The 26,423-nt window shown below is 39.9% G+C and overlaps 1 protein-coding gene across 1 annotated transcript; it reads left to right on the plus strand.

Annotated features, from left to right (window-relative positions):
* The first annotated feature begins 12,111 nt into the window (after positions 1-12,111).
* LOC139581383 (homeobox protein Dlx4a-like) lies at positions 12,112-25,605 on the plus strand. Its single transcript, XM_071411077.1, has 3 exons — positions 12,112-12,690; positions 16,311-16,507; positions 25,076-25,605. The coding sequence occupies exons 1-3, from the start codon at positions 12,354-12,356 to the stop codon at positions 25,325-25,327; spliced, it is 786 nt and encodes a 261-aa protein (XP_071267178.1). The 5' UTR covers positions 12,112-12,353; the 3' UTR covers positions 25,328-25,605.
* The last annotated feature ends 818 nt before the right edge of the window (positions 25,606-26,423 follow it).

Raw genomic sequence — 26,423 nt, forward strand, 5'->3', positions numbered from 1 at the left:
ACTTTTGTTACTTCGACATGGTCTGCATCTGGGTCTTCCATAAAATGTGATAGTTGGTTGTGAGGGACGTAGCATAGCTCCATACACGTATACATTTAAAGATGAGCCCTGGGCTATTGATGGACCGTAAAAGGGTTGCAGAGGAAGTGGAGCTGATCAAGCATGGTGCACAAAGCCCAATATCTTACGGTCAATCCCCAACCACCATAAACGATCACATACAGCAAGTTTTACTATCCTATGGTGCCTCTTGTTTGCCTTATAGAGATGTTGGGATTAGTGCACAGTTTCCCAGACCAATGCATGAGTCTCCCCAGCATGAGAGCTCATTCTTCATTTCAGGTGTCACATGGGCTGGCCAGCCATGGTTGTTAGTAAAATAAATGCATATTAGAGCAATTCACGGCAGCAATTGCCAGATAGTCCCAGTCAGTATTAGATAGAACGCCGCGGACCTGTGGGGAAAACAACCTTTGGTTATCTCAGTTACCCCATTGGCTAACATCAAATACATGAACCTTTTTCGAACACAATTTTCTTGTTGTCCGCTTGTTTTAGTCAATTACGAAACTACATTTAAGAAAAGTACAACATGTCTAAAGATTACTTTTCAACATTGCCTGCTCCAGAGCATTCTCACTACTTAGAAAAACATACTAATTGTCGAGCTTTCCCTCATGCACCTTTTCATGGTGGTGCTAGAAGCCACGTGAGTGAGTGCTAGCTAGCTACCGACTGGAACATTAAGCTAGCCAAGACCAACAAAAACAAATGGACTAGAAGTACTCACTACAAGTAGTGAGTTGAGTTATACTGAAACTGTGATTAAATGTTTTCCACATACATGTAGCCTACGTGTAGGACATCTTGGACATCTTGGACATCTTGAACATCTTGGACATCTTGGACATCTCCCACACTGAATAGCCTGAAGCCACAGGGCTCCTCTCGCAGGCCAAATCTTCCTACTTTGGAGCATTGCGAGCCGTAGGTCGGGGTTTTTGACCTAGTAACATGTACTTTGAACAACACAGCAGCTTTTCGACATGTTTTGTTCTTTCTTTATGACTCAAAATTGACGATGAACTTGGCTGTTTTAAAATGGGGGTCGATAGGAAGTAATAATTGTTTACCACAATTTGTGAGTGTGGTCAAGGGGAATTCCTTATTAAGTAAGTATTGACTCTGGGTATGGCATTTTGGCTGTTGAATGGCCTTCTGACATGTGACAGTCCAGTTCCATGGTTTTTCTGTCTCTAGTAACTTCCCGAGGGGAGGACTGATGGTGGAGTAGGCCTATCGAGGACAGTTCTGGGAGAATTAGGATTGCATTGACATTGGAGAGGCGTGATGTGAAGAAGGCCAACTAAATTGATGGCATTTCTTGTCAATGAGCAACAGGTTATGTTGGTTCATAGTAGCTTTATGCGCTTGTCATGTATGGTTGCATCCTTCCCATACACCATAATGTCACCAAGTCAACATATAAGGCAACTCCAGTGCAGACAGCCAGAATAGTGGACATGATTGTCTGTAAGAAGCAATGTGCCAGCTCAACCCGAACAGGATCCCAGAACATCCCAATGTGCATCACAAATGCAGTGAGCCAGCAAAAGGTTGTGTTGGATTCAAGCAGCCGTATTGGACAAGCAATGAATCAAAGCTTACTTCTAAATGATAAGGAGGTGACATAAGAGTCCAATCTTGGAGGCACAGTTATACCACAGTGGGGAAAAGCTGTAGAGATATGGAGGGCGTTTGAGAGTCCAGGGTTGGATTCTCTTTCCTCTCGTTGGAGCCTCCCAGTTGCCTCATTGATCCTCAAAGAGGCTTCGTGACTTGGAATACTTGGTGTTGCCATGACAAACAGCCTACTTCCTTTTCCTAATCCAGACAAAGGTCTTTGAGTGTTTATGCTGGGCGTATTGGATTCCTAACATAGTTGAAGTACACAAGAATTGTCTTGAGTACAGGTCATACAGTACAGGTACATAAATCTTTAAAATGTCTCTCATTAAAACGTGCTCATAAACAGGTGATTAAACCACTATTAATCGGTATTGTGGCAGCCATATTTCATTTTGGACGCTGTATTGGATTTGGAGAAAAATCTAGGTGGGCCCCCTAATGTAATTGCAAGAATAGGGGCTGAACATATAAAATTCACAGAGGAACTTTTGGCTGGAAAAAAATTACAGTTTTCAATCGCAGCTCACTTGCCTTAGAGCCAATTACAATAGCCACAACATCAAAAAACATGTGCAGGCCTAATTGTATGCATTTTGTCAGGCAGGACCATACAGCACTGAATGAGAGCAAATTTGACTTGAACAGTTGTCTATTGAACAGCTACCAAAAAGTGAAGTTCACATTCATCATTTATTTTAATTGTTGATATTCTCTGCATATTGTATCTGTGTGTTTACAGGTCTATTTTTCCAAGATGCATTCAGATATCCTAGTGCTGTTTGTTTGTGTATGTAGGGCAGACAACCGACAACTTGTATTCCACATTTTAGCAATATCTGAGCTTGAATTTTGGGTTAGATGTGGCCCACCCCCTCCAGCCAGGCATTACTCTGCACTTTTGTAGCTTTTTTTTGATAGTATGATAAAAAGCCTGTTGGTATTGCTGTTTAGATGTGATGACATGTATGCCATTTTATTTGGCTCACGCCATGCATTATTCGACATTTTTTGAGTTTAGGTTGTGTGTCACAATATCTATACATTTAACCCCCTTTTGGAATAAATATTTTGACACAACCATCCATTTCATATCTGAGAGACCTTAGAGATATGCTTTGGTATACCTCTGCTAGTATCTCTCTCTCTTTTTGAGGATTAGCCACTTGTGTAGCCTAATGAAGGACTCTCTCATTCTGGAACTCTTAAGTCTTATAAGCAGCTGGTTTCTGCTGTGGGAAAATCCCATGCTGCTGATGCCTTCATTCAGGCTTCTGCTGTTTTGGTGAAAATAATGTCTCCCCATTTCTGTCGCTTCCTTAATGGAACTATCCTGAATAGCCTAACATATAACTGTTGCTGAAGTAATGCATCTGGCCTTGTATAATTCAGTGTTGTTGTAACCAACACTCAGACAGACAAACAGACATTTTTCAACCATTTAGAATTTTTCACAATTATAAATAAAGGTTAAATAAATAAATACATTTCCTATGCAGTTAACGGATAAAAAAGTATTCTGTCGGGAGGAGGTGCATGAGTCCTCTGTTATGACAGATGGTAACCATATATCCCTTCCGGTGGTGTAAAGTACTTACGTAAAAATACTTCAAAGTACTACTTACCCAGTTTTTTTTGAGTATCTGTACTTTACTTCACTATTTATATTTTTGACAACTTTTATATTTACTTCACCAAATTCCTAAAGAAACGTATGTACTTTTTACTCCATACATTTTCCCTGACACCCAAAAGTACTCGTTACATTTTGAATGCTTAGCATGACAGAAAATGGTCCAATTCGCACACGTATCAAGAGAACATCCCTGGTCATCTCCTGCCTCTGATCTGGCGGACTCACTAAACACAAATGCTTTGTTTGTAAATGATGTCTGAGTGTTGTATTGTGACCCTGGCCATACATAAACTAAAAAAAAACAAGAAAATTGTGCCGTCTGGTTTGCTTAATATAAGGAATTTAAAATTATTCGTACTTTTATTTTTGATACTTAAGTATATTTGAAACGGAATACTTTTAGACTTTTACTCAAGTAGTATTTCACTGTGTGACGTTCACTTTTACTCGAGTCATTTTCTATTAATGAATCTTTACTTTTACTCAAGTATGACAATTTAGTACTTTTTCCACCACTGATGTCTTCTGTGAAGCTTTAGATTTAAGTTCAGACAATGGTCAAGGTTATGGGGAGGAGAGCGGAGATAAACATAAATTAACAATAGTGAATTTCATTGTCCTTTCAATATATTATATTCTGAAAGCGAAAGCCTTGTCTTTTGCCTAATAAAATTAACAATAACGAGAAAACTGTTCAGCCAAGGCTAGATAGGATAATATTTTCTCGTCATAAAAACTATTGTTCTTGAAATATCTTGTTATGTAGTCCTAACAGTCACCCTGACCCAACCAATAAAATAATATATTTCGTTAAAAGCCTTTCTAATATGTATTCAGAAGCGTAACAACGAACGGCATCCGCAATCCATCAACCTAAAAGAAGACAAAATATGTCATAATACAATAGGCTACACATGACAATTCGTGCGAATTGCCGACATCTTAGAAATAATCAAATCAATAGTCTTGCATAAACAGCACACTGCTGAATTAATAAATTATCCTATTGACCACTTCGAAATTATATGGTCGGCAGTGCCAAGTTTGATGAAATGGCACTATTTCTACAGGCCATATGAGCCCATTTAGCTTATCTTTTCGATCCAACTGCATGCACTTCATTTAGGAAACGACCCCAAAATGTCATTTTAAACAACGATTTTGTTTTTACAATATCCGCAAATTCTAAACATGGACCTACAATTTAATTTGATATTCGTGTCAGAATGTTTCTGTTTGTTGAGGCAAATAGGTCGTTTTGACCATGGTTAGGAAAAGTTTATAGCTACGCGAAATCGTGAATGCGTCTGTTATTAATCATCAGAATGAGCAACGTCTAATTTCTTGTCCACCATTTTACAAAAATGTTTACTGGACATTTATACTTTTATTTACAGATATTAAATGTTGATTAATATGTGCAACATTTGTAATTTGCATAAGCCTATACAATATAATGTCTAAACTAAATAAAACCATCATTATTTACAGAACACATGGGCTACCTTTTGATTTTCCTATGTAGGCGTAATTCAAATGTGGGCAACCTATAGACTACTTTACAGCGACCTGCAATGATTTCATTTGATCAAAATCTGATAGTAAAAGAGAGCAAATAGTAAAAGGTAGCCTACCCACTGTCCACATACGTCAATTCAACGTCTATTCCACGTTGGTTCAACATCATTTCATTGAAATGAGGTGGAAACAACTCTGATTCAACCAGTGTGTGCACAGTGGGTAGGCTAATGTGCTCACTCTCAGATTATTCCTCAATGAGTATGGGTGCTGAATCCCGATGAATAAAGTCCACAATGAATGAGATGGACAGACAGCACACCAAAAGCATGGCTTAAATAGGCAAATCCATAGATTATTGAAGACTAATTGTTGGTGCCTGTGGTGTGGTGCACGCTCCTCAGTCACTCTCACTGATGCACACACACTTACGATGTTCTTATTTTGCCCACATGATCTGTCGGCATGAGGTTTAAAAAACACACACAACAACAAAAAAGCAATGCAAAGTAGAAACTGTATGAGAAAAAAATGTATATTTGTGGTCCCTACAGGTGTAGCCATAATAAAACATAATCTGTCCCAGGGGGCCTCATTCTGTAACACCATTGTGGTCATGGCCAGGCTGTGGCTGATTACTCTATATGGCACAAGTATTAGTCTCATGTTACATTTGCCTTGGTAGAGAGGAGCCCTGAGGAGCTCCAATGTTTCATCTATTTTATTCAACTTCATTATCAATTGCGTCAAACAACGCTCATAATTGGCCACTTGTGGCTCAACCATGTTGGAGATCACACATTTTTAAACAGCGATTCATTCCATCCCGGAATAGACCTGAGATTGGGTCCAAACCTTAAAGCGAACGGAATGATATCCAGGTCTAAATGTAATCCAACCTCTTCCTCTCAGACTGACTCCAATTGTGTATGAAGACTGTATACTGTAAAGTGTAGCGTTTTCTTTGCATCATATGTGCTCCGGACACACATACACACACACACACACTCACACGTGGGAGGGGAGACGCCAAGCAGTCTGGGCTGAGTTGAGAAGTATTGTTATTAACTTTTTCCCCCCAGTGTGAATAAAAGCCACAGTAAGGGCACATCCCTGCTCCATGGCTGCAGGGCCTGGCTTTGTTCTCCTCCATAATGCACACATAATTACAGTCTTAAAGAGAGGCTGAGCCTCCCTTGCTCGCTCTCTCTCATCTGTCCCTCACCTTGCACAGCTATGACAAGTGTCCACGACTCCACCTAGCTACCTATGCATACCCCAAAACAATTGCTTGGTGCCATGTCACCAGTTTGGTAACCCTGCTATCACTGGATTCCCAGCAACGTCCATCCCTCCATCATTAGTACATTTTTCCTTTTCATCCCTCAATCTGTAGCCTTTCATTGGACATACAGTACCAGTCAAAAGTTTGGACACACCTACTCATTCAAGGGTTTTTCTTTATTTTTACTATTTTCTACATTGTATAATAATAGTGAAGACATCAAAACTATGAAATAATACACATGAAATCATGTAGTAACCAAAAAAGTGTTAAACAAATCAAAATATATTTGAGATTCTTCAAAGTCGCCACCCGTTGCCTTGATGACAGCTTTGCACACACTTGGCATTCTCTCAACCAGCTGCATTAGGTAGTCACCTGGAATGCATTTCAATTAACAGGTGTGCCTTGTTAAAAGTTAATTTGTGGAATTGCTTTACTTCTTCATGTGTTTGAGCCAATCAGTTGTGTTGTGACAAGGTAGGGGTGGTATACAGAGGATAGCTTTATTTGGTAAAAGACCAAATCCATATTATGGCAAGAATAGCTCAAATAAGCAAATAGAAACAACAGTCCATCATTACTTTAAGTCATGAAGGTCAGTCAATCCGGAAAAGTTCAAGAACTTCGAAAGTTTCTTCAAGTGCAGTCGCAAAAACTATCAAGCCCTATGATGAAACTGGTCACAGGAAAGGAAGACCCAGAGTTATCTCTGCTGCAGAGAATAAGTTCATTAGAGTTACCAGCCTCCGAAATTGCAGCCCAAATAAATGCTTCACAGAGTTCAAGTAACAGAGACATTTCAACATCAACTGTTCAGAGGAGACTTTGTGAATCAGAACTTCATGGTTGAATTGCTGCAAAGAAACCACTTACGAAAGGACATCAATAAGAAGAAGAGACTTGCTTGGGCCAAGAAACGGGCAAAGGACATTAGACCGGTGGAAATCTGTGCTTTCGTCTGATGAGTCCAAATTTGAGATTTTTGGTTCCAACCAGAGTGTTTTTGTGAGACGCAGAGTAGGTGAACGGATGATCTTTGCATGTGTGGTTCCCACCGTGAAGCATGGAGGTTGGAGGTGTGATGGTGTGCATGTGCTTTGCTGGTGACACTGCCAGTGATTTAATTAGAATTCAAGGCACAATTAACCAGCATGGCTACTACATCATTATGCATCAATATGCCATCCCATCTGGTTTGCGCTTAGTGGGACTATCATTTGTTTTTCAACAGGACAATGACCAAACACACCTCCAGGCTGTGTAAGGGCTATTTGATCAAGGACAGTGATGGAGTGGTGTACCAGATGGCCTCCACAGTCACCCAACCTCAACTTAATTGAGATGGTTTGGGATGAGTTGGAGCTCATAGTGAAGAAAAAGCAGCCAACAAGTGCTCAGCATATGTGGGAACTCTTACAAGATTGTTGGAAAAGCATTACAGGTGAAGCTGGTTGAGAGAATGCCAAGAGTGTGCAAAGCTGTCATCAAGGCAAAGGGTTGCTACTTTGAAGAATCTAAAATCTGAAATATATTTTAATTTGTTTAACACTTTTTTGGTTACTACATGATTCCATATGTGTTATTTCATAGTGTTGATTTCTTCACTATTATTCTACAATGTAGAAAATATAAAAAAAAATATAAAAAAAATTGATTGAGTAGGTGTGTCCAAACTACTTTTAACTAGTACTGTACCTCAATTTAATTTCACTCTCATCAATTCCCCCAATCCTCATCACTACCTCTGTTAGGTATTTGAACTAACTGTTAATCGTTCTGGATTAGAGCGTCTGCTAAATGACTGAAATGTAAATGTATATATGAAAGAACAGTTTTCATACTGTTGAGTTGAGGAACGTTGGTAGTATCTTTCATCCCTGAGTCAAGGAGATTTGTGCATCATCAGCAACATTAGAATAGAGATATTATATACCAGCTAATGACATGACCTTGGGGGAACAGCTAAACAGAAAATAGGCCTAGAACTGAACCCTGTGGGCCACCACAGTCTTGAATCTACTTACTGAACTCTACTTACTGAACTTACAAGTCAGTGGTCTGCCTGTCAATCAAAGAGTGATATCTATTCCATGCTCTTAGGGTGTACAAGACAAATCACCTTTAATACATTTTGTTTGTTACCCTGTGGCAAATTACATTCTAACATTCACAATGGCAGTGAATAGCATATGCTGTTAAATTATTGAGTTTGTGCATGGTGATTGATGACCTGTAGTTGATGTATACTGTGCCACACGGAGACGAGTGGGGTGGTGTACTAATTCAGAGACATGGCCTTACAGAATCTGTGGAGGCCCTGCCGAACAAAATAAGAATACTGTTTTAATGAGTAGATATGAAGACAGCTTTGTGACAAAATGTCAGTGTAGATTCAGTCTATCCCCACTGGCCTTAAGTTTGAGGCTGATGAACAGACTGACACACAAGATGTGTCACAATGTGTGAACCCATGATTTAAATTCAAACTCATGGGAGACTAATATATATCATGACTCATGACTCATGACATTTCTATTTTACATTGTGCATATATCCATGCTAGACTTCAAGATTAGCATGATGTGGTGATGGAAATGTTACTAACGGGTTTAAGGTTTAGGGGTGACATACACATCAACACATTGAACCCCCCCAAATGAAATTTTACAGCCAAACATTGTATTATAAATGTGACAATAATTACTACGTATTTTTAAAACGCTATTGGCACAGTGAGCATGGTCCCAGTGTAGTTCAATTAACCTTCCGGCCCGTCTTGGATAAAAGCCCAAGAGCTGGCAACATAGAGGTAAAATGACATGGTTCATGCGAGGGGGAGGGCGTTCCCGACGATTACAGAGGTGAAATCAGAGCGCCGAGGAATGTTGGCGCGAGATGAAAGCGCAGGAATCTATCATTCTCGACACGTCATTATTTTGGCGTAATAACACGGGTCCTTCGGCAGAAGACAACAAACATGAACTTCTAAAGTCGAGAGAGACAATACTGTGTTTTTTCTTGGCTCTCAGCGTAGGGATAAAAGTACAGTGTGAATGTCTCAATGGAACCTGTTACGTCTTACCTTCAGAAGATAAATATGTATAATTCAGACTGTAATTATTTTCAGTAGGCTATATAGACCTAGCTTTTTTTTGCAATAGCCTATACAAAGACTGCATACCAACTGATAGAATCAATTAGCCTAAATTTGGCCTGTGCAATTTACAACGGGACATCATGTCTATAGACCAAACATATTCTTGATTTGTGCTGTAATCCAAGTAAACACTAAAGGACACTACTTTAAGGTCTAAAAGTTCATGAAAGATGTTTAAATATTCTACTGATAATGGAAGGGATTTTGTCGATTTAATGTTGCAACAAGACATGCACTCTACAGGTCTAAATTCTACCTGGGGACTGCACAGTGCATTCTTGCTGAATATTCCAAGATCGAGTTGGCGCTGTGGCTCCCTACAAAAGACAGCGACAGGCGTTCAAAGAGCTGTTGAATCAATGCAAGATTAACAACAGGGTAGGGCGAACTGCCGCAGGCAAATAATAAAATACCCTTGTTGTTCATATTTTTTCTTTGTTTGCACTAAATTGACACGTTTGGGGATTGTAAAACTGTACGTAGCCTATCGAGTTATGCTTTCCCTTGGGTTCCAATTCTAATATAGGCTACAAATGGACATTTGGTGAAACTAAATGTGCAAACGTGTTGGCTCGTTGCGTGGTAACTGGTTGCATTGTTGGCCCCTTGCCAGCCAAGTGGATATTGGTATTTGTTTTCATTTCAAAGTGTTTTAGTTCGTTGCTTTTTTTCTGTTGTGTGACTTAACCTAACCTCTGTAATTATTTTGCCATCACGCACTTTAAGCCTACACTGCAGTTGTATCCTCCTAAAGCAGGTAGGCACCTACAAATCACTGCACTCTATACTCCCCTGTAAACTGGTCATCTCTATATACCCGTCGCAAGACCCACTGGTTGATGCTTATTTAACCCTCAGGCCTCACTCCCCCCTATCTGAGATAAGATATCTACCGCAGCCCTCATATTCCACATACAACAGCCGTTCTGCCAGTCACATTCTGTTAATTGTCCCCAAAGCACACACATCCCTGGGTCGCTCGTCTTTTTGAGTTCGCTGCAGCTAGCGACTGGGACGAGCTGCAACAAACACTCAAACTGGACAGTTTTATCTTTATCTTTTATCTTCATTCAAAGACTCAATCACGGACACTCTTACTGACAGTTGAGGCTGCTTTGCATGATGTATTGTTGTCTCTACCTTATTGCCCTTTGTGCTGTTGTCTGTGCCCAATAATGTTTGTACCATATTTTGTGCTGCTACCATGTTGTGTTGCTACCATGTTGTTGTCATGTTTTGTTGCTACCATGCTGTGTTGTCATGTGTTGCTGCCATGCTATGTTGTTGTCTTAAGTCTCTCTTTATGTAGTGTTGTGTTGTCTCTCTTGTCGTGATGTGTGTTTTGTCCTATATGTATATATATTTATAACTTTTAAAATGTATTTTCTTAATCCCAGCCCTGTCCCCGCAGGAGGCCTTTTGTAAATAAGATTTTGTTCTTAACTGACTTGCCTAGTTAATAAAAATGTTAATAAAAATTTTAATACAATTCGTTATAGACTAAATGTGTTCAATATTATTTGAAATAAATATAAGCCATTATTATGGGATAGGCCTATTTAATTCCACCGAATAGCAGGCGTTGGAACATGATTACATAGCCTACTATATGAGGATGAATGGTTCACCATAACAACTACAGTATTATTTTAGTATTACTGTGTAGGCTAGTGTGTAGACCTAATAGTTAGGCTATCATAATTATTCAGGGAGTCTCAGTCCTGAAACGTTATCTTCCGCGCGTTGCTCAATTGTTCCCAAAAGCAGCATCGGCTAGAGCTCTGGCATAGGCAATATGCCCTCAGGTTGACAGCAACCTGTGACATTTAGACTTGTGACTGAATTACATAAAGTGACGACTCTAAATGTGCCATTTAGGCCTAATGATTTCGAGCGTCTTCGGCGCTACATCTGCCATGCGCTGGGCCCGGGCCGGCGTGCATTCAAGTTGATATATATTGTCACCCATCTGTCTGCAACCTACAGACATAGATTACACATGACCGACTATGTAATGGTTTGCAGTCGAATGTGAACGTCTTCTTTCATCACGGACAAGATTGATAGCTATGGGCAGCCTTCCATCCTTCTCCAGAAACTATCAGTAATTACAACTCATCCTCTCACCAAGTACAAAGTCCTAAAGAAGAGTTTCCCATTTGTTGCATTTTTGTTTAAAGAAAAACATGATTAGTGTGGCTGGGAGAGTGTGGGTGTGTGTGTGCATGTGTGTGCGTGCTCTATGTTTTATCTTGATGCATCTGAGCGTTTTGATAAAGTCAAATTTACAACAGTATAATAGCCACTATGTTGGGCTTCTGTGCCCTCGCTTGAGTCTAGTCATGCGTAGGCTAAATCACGCATTGGCGCCAGATGGAAATGTAATGTATAGTCTTGTAATGTAGCTATGTGTATCGCGTATTAATTAGGCCTGTATACATATATCATACTGGATTATCATATGGCCTAACTTGTGCGCAAAAGATTTGTCCTTACGTAAAAACATCACTGGCAAGTTGTCAAGTTTGTTGACCATCTTTGCAAACGCTAAAAGGCTACATAACACAATCTAAACATGCATGACATTAGATTAGCCTAGTTAATGTCTGTTACAGTAGGCCTATCTTCTCATTTAGCATACATTGTTTCCAAATTCTGCTGCGTTGACATGTCACTGCTGCCCAAACTGGAAGACCGACTTCATGTAGCTTGTATTAATCAAGTTAAATATGGTTTGGCCTCGAGGCAGGATGACATGATTAGCCACCGCAACCAATGAGCAGGCGCGCTTGTGTATGCCAAGCGAGGTAGCAACAAGTCTAAACCATATGCACAAAGTGTTCGGAGAAACAGTGCAGGTTTTCCTGTTCTCTTTTTAGAGACGATAAAATAAAGGGACTGCGTAATTTAGAATTTGGAGACAAACGGAAGGATTTAGGAAATAACCTCGTCGCTTCGTGCTATTGGTATTATTATTTTTTTTAAGGTAGCATAACTTGCCTACTCAGTGGATATGCATCGGTCCCAGCTGTAGCACTCTATGGTGCCCTTAACTGCGCCTCGAGTTTATGGACCCCCGCTCAATGATGACTATGAGTTCATTGTCGGACAGTCTGGTTGCTTCTGATCCCTCCAAATCGGCCTTTCTGGAGTTCGGACACGGCTATCCCGGGCACCAGCAGCACTCCCCCGGCTTGTCCCACAACCACTATCCAGTGCACGGCTTGCATCCCGTCGGACACTCGCAGCACGATAGCCCCTTTTCTTCAAGCGCGTCATCTTATGGCCGCCCGCTAGCCTACCCTTACCACAGCACGGTAAGCGCACACCACCCAAGTGCCTACCTGCCATACCAGCACAGTAGCCACAACAACGGTCTGGGACACACGAGAATAGAGGAAACAGGTACGTTTTTTAAAACATCCGTGTTGACATTTTGGAGTTAGTTCAAATGTTTGTTGCCATTTTCAAAATGTGGTTACAGTGGCGAAGGCTATACGAACGCGATTGCCTTCTAAAATTAGAATCGGGCACTTATATAGCCTACCTAAACCCTATCATAAGCCTGCAAATAAACCACTAATGAAATATAAGGAATTCCTAACATATAGCAAGCAGCTTTACGCAAACAGTGCTCGGACCTAAAGGTGTTATCAATAAATCGGATGTTCCCATGTCACATATGTAGTCTATAACACCTGAGCACTATTGAATATAATCAATATTTTTAAGGGTCAATAGTTGACAGGCTACTGAACCTCGAGATGTATGCACGGATAAAGTAAGGTACTGTTCTCGTCTCAAATTGATATGAGAATCTATTTTCATACGATTTCACAATACCTAGGGCTATATGTCGCCTATTTCACCATTGCAATTAATTAGTCTAATCCGATATTAGGACGGATGATTAGACCTAAGGCTAGACTACTACTGGTCAATTTGCTTTTATATTATTGGGCCGCAAGACAGGTCGGTTGATTAGCACAGTAATTAGCCTAGCCTACTCTGGATGATGATACAGGTCACATGCAGCCGACATGGGAGGAAAAAACCGAGCCACTTAACATTTTGTCCTGTGGTCTCCCACAAAGCACAGGGTCCAGACAAAACATGTAATCTGAAAACCATTTGTCTTTGATGACGTTATTGCTTCTGTGATTCTACATTACTTCATTGATATTTTAGCATACAGATACCCGCATAGGACTACACGAAAGAGCCACATCGTTATACCTCGTAATTTTGATTAAAACGTTAAACAAAATGCATACAGCACAGCATTAATTCCACGTAGCCTACTGTCAATGATCAAAATAACACTGTCTCTAGGTTTATACTTACAATCAAATTGCTTATAATGGCTAGTCCTATTTGGAGTGTGAAGCTGTTTGGGACTAAAAGCGCGAAGACATTCAGATAGGAATATCAACCAATAGGCCTAATCCTCTCCAAAAAAAATGCAATTATGATGAGAGTGAGTTCGCTTAGGGTTTTAGCAGCCTATTTATATTTACACAACATCAGAAACCTGTGCGATAATCGGCAGGGAATGTCATCCAGCTATCGTTGACTGACTGTGATAACTCCACTGCACGGTTGGCAATTGCCATGTTTATCAACTATCTCCAGACATTGAAAAGTAAAACTTTTCACCCGCATATTAGGAAACGGTTTGTGTGGCTATCTTACAGGCATTTCGTGTGATGGGCATGTTGGAAAGTCAAGAAGTATTTAAGGCCCCAGATAATATAAACTTTGCAGTCCTCTTGAGCATTAACATATTCGTTATGTTATTCTTAGTTCTGATTCAAAACCGGTCTTCGTTCTGAACAATGTATTATTATTATTATTATGATAATATAACCATGAAATGATGAGTTTAATTCCTACCAATAACAAGATAATGGCCTAATAATAATAAAGGAAACAATAGCAACAAATGTTTTATCAACAATGATGACCATTTGTATGTTGCAATGATTTTTGGGACGCTATTAGCAGACCAATATTAGTTTTAGTGGTTTTAAAGGTGCTACACGGGATTTTTTATTTATTTTTGCATTGTAATTTCAGAAAATGTCCATAATATATCTGTCGCTAATAGTGGAATAATAGTGTTTCACAGTATTACTTACTCGCCAATGTTGTGATTGGCTGTGATATTCACCTATTGATTTCTCCCGCTGGAGTGGCATCTGTTGTCAAACTGAAATATATTTTCAATAACAAAAAATACAGTTTTACAGCTGTTTGAAGCTGGTGGACCAAAACAAAAGAACAGTTTCTGCATAGTCACACAGCAAATTGGCCAGTGTTACCTATAGTGTTGATTTTTCAGTGTAACATTTCTAGTGTTGATTCAGGTGTTAAATCAACACTCATTGGTGTAAAAGTGTTGGAGTTAATAACCAGTGTTAAACCAAAACCACACCCATCAGTATCATATTTTCCAGCATGCTGTATTGCAGGTAGATTTTTAGAATTGTTTGTTTCAATATCTATGTTTTTGCATGTACATTGATTGATGAATTAATCTTATGCTACTGAAATATAAATACAACATAACTAAACAAATAAAATCTGTTACTTGGACTTATTACACCGGTTACTGAAATGGTTGTTCCAGTTTATATGGTTTAGGTAGTCTTATATCTTCTTCTACCTGACCTAGCAGTCATCATTCTAAATGCAGGTTGCGGGTTAATAAAAATTCAAAATGTTGGCTATCCCCACTCTGGTTGGATTCCAATAGGAATTACACATCACTTTGCAAGCCATCATAAAGTGACTCGCAGGCCTGCAAACCATGAGTTTCAGGCCACTGTAATAAGGCAAAATTAAGCCCTCAAAATACGTCCTTATTAAATACTTGTATTTTGTTGAAGAATGACATTTGAATCATATTCGCTTAGGATCTTCTTTGGTGAAGATCAGAGAACAAAAACAAAAAGACTGCAACAACAACCAGATCTCTGTCACTAACAAATACAGTTGTTAATTTAACACTGAAAAGTGTGGGCCTGTATAGACACTAGACCCGTGTTGATTTAACACTGGAGAATTGGCTGTGCAGTAGCATATGATGTAAGGCCTATGAGTTTGTTTATTATTTGCTATTTGAATGGCAGGCTTGGAATAGAAAAGGAACAATCAAGATTCAACATTTCCAATGCAACTTATTTAACTCAACAATACAATACAACTTTATTTCCCATTAGTTACAGCAAACAACAGAAATATGTCTTCTGCTCATTCCCAACTGCCCCGGACAGCACAAATCACATATACAGCTGAGACGAGCACCGGGTCACCCCTGTATGTTGTGGGGTTAAGGGCCTTGTTCAAGGGCCCAAGCCACCTAACAATAGGGGGATGTCTTAAGGATGTGAACCCAGCAGCACTCCACTTGCCAGAATTTTTTTTCTCCAGCGCCTGGGATTCCCGGGATTCAAACCGGCCGTCTTTCGGCCACAGGTCCAACTCCCTTAGCCGCTGGACTACCTACCACCTACCGAAATTCTCTGCAATTATTGTTCAACTTAGCAAATCAAATCGAAATCTTACGCCCCTGTAAAACAAAAAGTGAAGTAGATGAAAGATCAATCTCCTAACGCTATTACCCCGGTTGTATAATAAGAATGGATTCATACAGTGTCATGTTACGATAAACACCTTGTGGGGCCTAACGCAGCTGTTTCCCTAAGCACTAGTCGGTATGTGCAATCTTCATAACAATGGGGATAATGGGGAGCACTATGCAGTCATTATATTCCTCATGCTCAATGACCTCTTTTGCAACATGAGGTAGAAAAGAAAAGTTGAGCTCTTGCCCTTTGAGGGCAAATTAAATGGCTTAAATTAAACATGTATTATTCAGTAAATGTACGATTATTATGATGGTCATTATTATTGTTATTGATGGTGTTGTTGTTAATATTGTTATTATTATTCCAACATTTCTGACCTCAATTGGACTTCCTGGTGAAATAAAATACAACTTTTTCTTCTTCGTCCCTTTGAAGAGCTTGAGAAGCCGACCACGGTGATCGAGAATGGAGAAATTCGACTGAACGGAAAAGGGAAGAAGATCCGAAAACCTCGGACCATCTACTCAAGCTTACAACTGCAGGCGCTCAACCAGAGATTCCAGCAAACCCAATACCTCGCGCTACCTGAGCGAGCCGATTTGGCGGCCAAATTGGGACTAACTCAAACACAGGTACATATTTCTGTATTTTGGGCTCATTTTAATAGTCTATCTCAGTTATTTTTTACTGATATAACTGTTCAATAAGGTGTTTATTACAAGAGACTCTTCAACACACAACGATTTTGGTGGAAGTCTTTTTAAAAAATGTGGTCTGTATAGGTCTCAATAGTTCGAATGGAACACATGTGCACGCATTACGCAAAGGGTTCACAAAGTGAACAATTCCTATAGCCTATTGTTTTCTCGAATCGGGCAAAAATGTCCCTCTTTTTTAAGCATCTCATCTCACAAGGTGCATGAGAAGTTTAGTCAAAATGCTGTGCGTGACCATTCTCAAAGGCACGCCTACTCTTTGCATCTGGGCTACAACACTATATGCATAAGTGCCCGGTTAGATACTGTTAATAAAGGCCAAATGTCTCATCAAAAATGAGACTGGAGCCTAATGTTATGGAGGTATGTAAATTTGAGGCTTTGAGAATTTCCACTCAAAGTAGTTAAAGTGTTGACTCTTTCGATGCTTTATTATTTAGCATATAGAAGAAAACACTGGAACATTAGGTTCCGAGGTCAAATCAAATCCATTTTTATTTGTCACATGCACTGAATACAACAGGTGTAGTAGACCTTACAGTGAAATACTTACTTACAAGCCCTTAACCAACAATGCAGTTTTAAGAAAATCCCCCAAAAAAGATAAGAGATAAGAATAACAAATAATTAAAGAGCAGCAGTAAATAACTATAGCAGGGCTATATACAGGGGGTACCGGTACAGAGTCAATGTGTCAATGTGCGGGGTATTAACTTGCATTAGTGTGATGTCCTGCCATGTTCATGGAGGTGTTAGCCCACTCTAATGGCCTGTAACTGATATTGTTTCCCTTCATCAGTGTGTGGCACACACACTTTCATGAATATTTGAATGCAACATGAATGCCCTTGGCTTCAGCTGGCATGGCAGTTCCCTGTTGGCAGCGAGGCGAGGCAGCAGAAGAGCAGGGTGTATCACCGTCCTGTATTACCGCTACTTGTCTTACTGTGTTAGCCATCTCCTACTATTACTTACTTACTCATCTGGGCCTGTATTCACTATGGGCCGGTTTCCTGGACACATGTTAAGCGTTGTTCTGGACTAAAAAAAACAGTTTCAATGGTGATTCTCCATTGAGCATGCTTTTTAGTCCAGGTCTAGGCTTACTGGCCCGAGTCTCAGAGTAGGAGTGCTGATCTAGGATACATTTAGCCTTTTAGATCATAATAAATACGATTATGGACAGGGGGTAACCTGATTCTAGATCAGCACTCCTGTACTCTGAGACGCTTAATGAATACGGGCCCTGAGCTCAGTGTTCTCCTTTAGCCTATATAGCTCTTGCTTCAGTATTAAGGCCTCAATCTCTCAGCCAATGGGTTCCTTTTGTAACTAGCTCCTCGCTTCTCACCAAGCTCTGTTTGTCTGGCAAGGGAAGAAGAAGGGAGAGGGGTGGAACGACCGCGGCCATTTTGTCTGTCAGTAGGAATAGAGGAAGAGAGCTTAGCAAGTTATCGCGTCACGTTTTCTATAAATATTGTGAGTCCCAGGAAGTTTTGGGGTTCCCAAAACGAGAGAAAAATAACTGCAGAGAAAGTACAGACTTTGGTAGGACTACATCATTTTTTTATTTGGGAGAGCTTACTGCTTTCAGCCAGGTAATCATTCTATATTTCTTTAAATCTAGAGATCTCCCTCACTACGTTTGCCCGGGGACTTAAAAAAAGACATAATGGCGAATCCAAAGGGAATATGTACTCTCAATGCTGCTATACATCAACTGGAGTAAAGATAGTTTTTAGCGTATGGATGGATATGAAATGCATTCATTGATCCTCTGTGGTAAGAGACCATTCTGAACCTGTAGAGGCCGTGATGCGCTGCTAAGAGAGGAGGGCCTTAGTAATCCCATGTAAGTGCTACACGACAGATATCTGAGAAAGCGTGAAGAGGTGACTTTTTGCAAGATGAGCCCTTTTTACATATGACATCAGCAGCCTACATCTTTATAACTGAGGGTGTCAGATAACTAATGTCCTCCAGAGCCTTTTCAAGTGGATGGCATTACACTGTGGCTTTTTGTTTTTGTGGAGCTAATTTCTGCTGGGTTATGCCAGATGTGCTATTACATTAATTGGTTTAATGTGCAATCCCTAAATGGATGAAATCACCCTCAACTATAGAGCTTACTGACATATAGAACTACAGTATTGTGACCCTCCCATTCACAGACACTTGACTTTACGGTTTCAAAGACATATAGAACTACAGTATTGTGACCCTCCCATTCACAGACACTTGACTTTACGGTTTCAAAGACATATAGAACTACAGTATTGTGACCCTCCCATTCACAGACACTTGACTTTACGGTTTCAAAGACATTTGGAACTACAGTATTGTGACCCTCCCATTCCCAGACACTTGACTTTACGGTTTCAAAGACATATAGAACTACAGTATTGTGACCCTCCCATTCACAGACACTTGACTTTACGGTTTCAAAGACATATAGATCACATCAAGCCAGGACTTTTTTTCTTGAAAACAATACTTTCCCAAATCTAGTTGGAGAGATTATTGTGTATACATGCATCTGAAAGTTGCATTAATTGGGACTTTAGAGACATGATATTTCTAGTATATAAAGGACACCTATATACACTGAGTATACAAAACATGAAGAAAACCTGCTCTGTGTATCAAGAAGGGTCCACCACCCAAAGGATATACAGACAAACTTGACACTGAGGAAAGCATTGGTGTCAACATAGGCCAAGGTCCCTGTCGAACGCTCTCGACACCTTGTAGAGTCCATGCCCCGACGAATTGAGGCTGTTCTGAGGGCAAAAGGAGGGCAACTCAATATTAGAGAGGTGTTCCTAATGTTTGGTATACTCAGTGTATGTATATGCTAAATATGAAGAAGCACTTCTCGGAACCTCTCTGATATTATGTTACCTGGGCGGAAGCAGGAATTATTGATTAGGGAGCAATTGATAAGGGTCATATTGATAAGGTCATATTGATGAGGGTCATATTGATAAGAATCATATTGATAAGGGTCATATTGATAAGGGTCATATTGATAAGGATCATATTGATAGGTCATATTGATAAGGGTCATATTGATAAGGATCATATTGATAAGGATCATATTGATAAGGATCATATTGATAAGAGTCATATCGATAAGGGAGCTAAGTATAGATAATTGGGATCGAACATTGCTTTGTTGGAATCACTCGTGTCTTCCGGCCTTCTATGAGCAGCAACCACCTGACAGATTATGCATAGACCTTTTTGCACCAGAAACACTCACCACCGCTCGCCAGTCACCACACATTTAACTAAGGAGAGTGGTTTCCCCAAGTTGTACGGTACATATATTGAGATTTAGTTGGATATGTGGGACAGGATTTTCTGCCGTGATTTCTTGAACTACCTAGTTACCAAACATCTCAGACTGAAAGCCCTTGTCAACTGAGTGTTGCTGTTGGAATCTAAAACCAATACTTCCAATTATTATAGGAACAGCAACTTACAATAGCATGCTGTTGATTGACGTTAGGGTGAAATTCATTCATACTTAAAGTTCAATGCAATTTGGCATCAAAGGTGTAATCAGCAGTCGCTATATCACTTTTGGATTGATAAATTAATGATATGTACCTACTGATTCTTGAAGAATATAACTCATAAATGCTTCATGAACTTAGTTAAATAATCATACCCCATAAGAACCCAAAATATCAGCTTGTTTTACTCCAATGGTTGTAAACAAAGTAAATGTAAACTAACACTATTTAGCCTCAGAACATGGTTAAAAGGTTGATATCATGGATGGTCAATCCTTGCGCCCATTGCACTGTCTATGAATTTGATAGTGGTTGCATTTCTCCAGCCCCATCCTTCAGCTTTTTTAACAAAACGGGTGGGGAAATCACTTTGTTATAGTTTCAACAGCTAATTTAAGGATGTCCCCCTTTTGAAAATCAGTGTTTTTGGAGGTCTTAGATTTATTTAGTTCTAGATCCCCCCCCAACCTGCAAAGTTATGAGGACATATTTCATATGTCTTCTTACTTCTTGTGTTTTTTTCTTCTTCTAGTATTACATCATTATTGATTATTCCATTGTTGGGTTGTGAGTTTGCAAGAAAGGCGTTTCACTGTACTTGTGCATGTGACATTAAAACTTGAAAGACAATATTAGCAATCTGTCATTGAAAATGATTTATGTGAGACTTGGTTTTTTGTTACATCTGCATGAACTGTTAATTCCCTTGCTGGCATTGAATGTGATACACAATTATTATTAATAGACCCATTTTAACACTTCTAGGTGTGCCCACATTATTATGTTTAGGCCTATGGGAGTTTATGGGAGTGAAATATGTTGGTTATTCACCATGGCCCTACTCTTTTTTTTTCATGTTCATCAGAACTGAACATGTGTAGGCTAAAGGCAGAGAAAACAACGTAAAAGTTAGCAGAGTTGTGGACTTCAGTTACATGACTTGGACTACTCGAGTCACATAACTTGGACTCGAGTCTGACTTGAGTCACAAATTTGATGGCTTGAGACTCAACTTGAAATAAAAAAAAAATAACTTGAGACTTGACTTGGACTTGGAGCCTCAAGACTCGGGACTAGACTTTGACTTGAGACTGATGACTTCAAATTATCTGGACAGGTTTGGTAATGTTTTGCCACTAATTTTGTGGCACAGATTCTATGTGGATTACGCTACATGTAGCCAGAGAAAATAGCCGCAGCATCGCCCTTGCAAAAAAAAAAACTGCAAAAGATTGTCTAGTGAAACGCACACTCGGCACTCTAATTGGACCAGAAAACTGTCAATCATAACAGGCAAGCGAACAGATCGATGATTTGATGTACAGCTATAGGATCGGGTGCAGTGCAAACGTGAAATTGTAGGAAGAGAGGATTGAAATCAGGCCAGCAGGCAGTAGGGAACCCCAGCAATCACTGGGGAAGCCAACCCCCCCAACTAGAAAAACATGTTGACTCACCCTACTTGTAAAGAAACGCCAATGCCATCCTCCTCTCTTTCATGTTGAGGGAACGGTCTATTGTCCTAGGCTACTTGGCTAAAATGCATGCTCGCTAGCCTAACATCCATTAATGGGCAACGTTAGCTAGTTAACATTAGTCTTCTACATCTAGCTACATATTGAACTTCCATCCTCTCAGGCCAGGGGCACAACAATGTATGAATTAATGGTCGGATCAGAATCGCCGTTATAATGATTGGCCTGTACGGAGAATTAAGTAAAACCACAAGTCCAAATCCATATCTCCATCCATAGCTAATTTAGGAAAGGGACAATTTTAGCTAGCTGGCTAGCTAGCCACCGGAAGACAACAACACAACAATTCAAGTTTTTCTGTCAATGACGCATGCTCTCAATGGGATTTGATAGCTGGCTTCCCTTGACACTTTTTTTTGATGCGCCACGACCATTCACAGTTGACCTCGCTCAGTTTAGCTCACCGCTGATTGGCAAAAAAATGTATATATTTTTTGTCAAGGGAGGCCAGATGCTCACTGGCTTCCCTTGCCTTCAATGCTGCGGGCGGCAACAATGTCATACTCGTTTGGACCAGACAGCATCAGATAGATGGCCTACATGTAGAGAGACAGAGGGGTGCTGTTTCGCTCGCTCGGATGCTTTTCCCCTCCAGATACATTCAGCCTCTTGCCAATTGGGTAGGCTAATTGTATGGTCCTGGTTGCTAAGTGTTTATATTATGTAGGCCTACCTGTTTGAACTCCTGTTAGACAGTTTGATTTGTTTCTCAAGGGGTGTCTATTCAGATAGGACAGGTTAAGCCTGATACAGAGGCTATTTCTTTTGGGCTGTTGCCTGTGTATATTTGGTACATCTACTTGTATATTTTATACGATATGGCGCTTCACCATTGGATCACCAAGACCTAATAAATGTACACTCTGAGCACGTCAACCTGCCTTGCCATCAGCTGATTTCATGCCCTTACCACAGCTACAAGGTCCATATTTTACAATTACATAGGCTAATAAAAATATGTTGTAGACAAAATAATGAAAAGAGCTGTCTGGTAGACTCAATAAATAGACAAAGATTTGTAGTTGAACAAGTTGTTGCATGTATATATATTTTTTACTTGAATTGAGACTTGACTTGAAAACGTGTGACTCATCTCAACTTGATTTGGTCTTAGAATGCACGACTTGGACTTGACTCAAGTCTTGACCACGTTCTACTTGGGACTTGACTTGAGACTCAAACATTATGACTTGAGACTTGCTTGTGACTCGTATAATAGTGACTTGGTCCCATCTCTGAAAGTTAGTAAAGCCTGCAGGTCCCCCTTAATACATAGTGCATTTGGAAAGTATTCAGACCCCTTGTCTTTTTCCACATTTTGTTACGTTACAGCCTTATTCTAAAATGGATTCAATTGTTTTTTGCCCTCTCATCAATCTACACACAGTACCCCATAATGACAAAGCAAAAACAGGTTTTTAGAAATTTTGCAAATGTATTCCAAATATCACATTTTCATAAGTATTCAGACCCTTTACTCAGTACTTTGTCGAAGCACCTTTGGCAGTGATTACAGCCTCAAGTCTTCTTGGGTATGACGCTACAAGCTTGGCACACCTGTATTTGGGGAGTTTCTGCCATTCTTCTCGGCAGATCCTCTCAAGATCTGTCAGGTTGGATGGGGAACGTCGCTGCACCGCTATTTTCAGGTCTCTCCAAAGATTTTCGGTCAGGTTTAAGTCCGGGCTCTGGCTGGACCACTCAAGGACATTCAGAGACTTGTCCCGAAGCCACTCCTGCGTTGTCTTGGCTGTGTGCTTATGGTTGTTGTCCTGTTGGAAGGTGAACCACCGTCCCAGTCTGAGGTCCTGAGCACTCTGGAGCAGGTTTTCATCAGGGATCTCTCTGTACTTTGCTCCGTTCATGTTTCCCTTGATCCTGACTAGTCTCCCAGTCCCTGCCGCTGAAAAGCATCCCCATAGCATGATGCTGCCACCTCCATGCTGGTGGTGTTGCCAGGTTTTCTCCAGATGTGACGCTTGGCATTCAGGCCAAAGAGTTTAATCATGGTTTAATCAGACCAGAGAATCTTGTTTCTCATGGTCTGAGAGTTCTTTAGGTGCCTTTTGACAAATTCCAAGCAGGCTGTCATGTGCCTTTTACTAAGGAGTTGCTTCCGTCTGGCCACTCTACCATAAAGGCCTGATTGGTGGAGTGCTGCAGAGATGGTTGTCCTTCTGGAAGGTTCTCCCATCTCCACAGAGCAGCTCTGGAGCTCTGTCAGAGTGACCGTCGGGTTCTTGGTCACCTCCCTGACCAAGGCCCTTCTCCCCCGATTGCTCAGTGTGGCCATGCGGCCAGCTCTAGGAAGAGTCTTGGTGGTTCCAAACTTCCATTTAACATTGATGGAGGCCACTGTGTTCTTGGAGACTTTCAATGCTGCAGACATTTTTTGATACCCTTCCTCAGATCTGTGCCTTGACACAATCCTGTCTCGGAGCTCTACTGACAATTACTTCGACCTCATGGCTTGGTTTTTGCTCTGACATGCACTGTCAACTGTGGGACCTTATATAGACAGGTGTGTGCCTTTCCAAATTTTTATGGGGTGTTGTGGATAGATTGATGAGGAAAAAAACAATTCAATCAATTTTAGAATAAGGCTGTTAAGTAACAACATGTGGAAAAGGGATGGGGCCTGAATACTTTCCGAATGAACTGTAAATGTAATTAATTCAAGACATCACAACAACAATAATTCTGTCATCAGCGTGTTTGGGGTGACACTCTTGGGCAGATCTCTTATTTTGGTTCATTTACGAGCCTTTGTGAAATGTGGGCTATCTGAGCCACGTTTTCCACTCATCTCCACAATCAATTGTAATTCATAATTAGATTTTACTAGAGCTGCTTTTACCACGCTGTGGGTGTTGCGGTTACATAAACGTCTCAACAGGCTCTCTCCATATCAAAATATCTCTGTAAATTCCCTGTATTGTTCGTATAATGGGGAAAAGCCTGCAATAAAGGAATGCCAAACGTATTGCTTGAGTGGTCTGTAGTGGGGTTTACAATGAATTTCTCCTGGCAACCTGAACCCACCCACCAGCTTTATTTTGTCTTTCTTGTGAATGTTCTGTTTTTAGTCCAACATATTGTTCTCATATGGAAAATATTTGTATTATTCCTTGGCGCTAACAAGGCAGTCATATAGCCTACAGTTATAATTTTAATAATTTAACGCTCAATTTGCCAGCATGCTGGCAACATGCAAAGGTGCATAACAATAATATCCAAAAACAATTATATTGACAATAACAACAATGAGGCTATGGATATTATAATTTATTATTATTATTATTATTATTATTATTATAGTGAGTATTGAGTAGACTAATAGTAATAATAATAATAACTTATCAATGATGATAACGATTATAATAATAGCCTAATTGCAGGCTTAATATACTAAATTGTATTTATTGTTGCAGGTTAAGATATGGTTCCAGAACAAACGCTCCAAGTACAAGAAGATCATGAAGCATGGCACGGGCGGACCGGAGGGAGAGCATCTGCACGCTGGGTCATCCGGGTCTCCGTGTTCCCCGGGGATGCCGCCACTTTGGGACGTTTCCATGGCAAATAAGGGGACGCCTGCGCACTCCGGTGGATACATGAACAATTTCGGACAATGGTACCCAAGCCATCACCAGGAATCTACGCCGAGAACTCAAATGATGTGATAGGATATGGGACAATGGGATGGAATTCTGTACGCTCTCCTCTTGTACATGAACCGCGTAGCCTATCCCTTTTAAATATAGCTCCAAGCCCCAACTATCACATTAGAGACTTTTCATTTTTGAAATGGCCGTTTAAAGGTCTTTTGTTTGGATTTCATCCGAGGTTTTGCCTTACAATTTCTTGGACAAATGACTACATGGATTTTGCATGGAGACCTATGTGGATCTGTATTTTGTATGCAGTTCAGTTCCAAATAAATCCTCAGTGGTCAACTATGCACTGCAATAATATCTATTTTTACGAAATGAGTTTGAGCATGAAAATGCCTAACCCGGTCCCTATGAGTTACAAAGCAATCTAAGTTAAATTCAAACGTTTACATTTCACCTGATAAGTAATAATTATAAACTCATGCCTAACCGAAATGATGTCTTTGCATCAAATATTTAAATCACACATACACACAGACATATTTTAAATATATACATATATATATAATATGTGTGATGTACATATATATATATATATATATATATATATATATAAAATATGTGTGTGTGTGTGTGATTTAAATATTTGATGCAAAGACATAATTTCGATTAGGCATGAGTTTATAATTATTACTATTATGAATATTATTATTATTAGTAGTAGTAGCCTATTATTATTAAAGTACATATCAAAATATGCCAAAAGTGTAAAAAAAAATTACTTCTACGGCGCAATAATAAAACTACCATCTCACATAAGAAAGGGTCATGTATTTTACCCTAAAACATCTGGAAAAGCAAAAGAGGGTACTATTTTAACATTGACAATGATTTTATAAAATGGCCATGTCAATTAAAGGTAATTTGGGACGTAGCTTGTTATATAAAGCTTTCATTCCAACAGTATAATTACCAGCAATTTGCAGGCAACATAATATCCCTCTCCAAAACTGAAAGTCCAAAGGAACTAATAGGAAAAGGACAAGGAGCATCCATCGGCTGTTGCGGCTCTACAAGGCAACGGAATCGTCATTAACCCAAATTACTTGCAGGTGTAAGCTAATTGTAGCCTATCAGCAGTCCGACACAAATAGCTGAAAAACGA

This window comes from Salvelinus alpinus, chromosome 1 (assembly GCF_045679555.1).
Source record: "Salvelinus alpinus chromosome 1, SLU_Salpinus.1, whole genome shotgun sequence".
Taxonomy (NCBI): domain Eukaryota; kingdom Metazoa; phylum Chordata; class Actinopteri; order Salmoniformes; family Salmonidae; genus Salvelinus; species Salvelinus alpinus.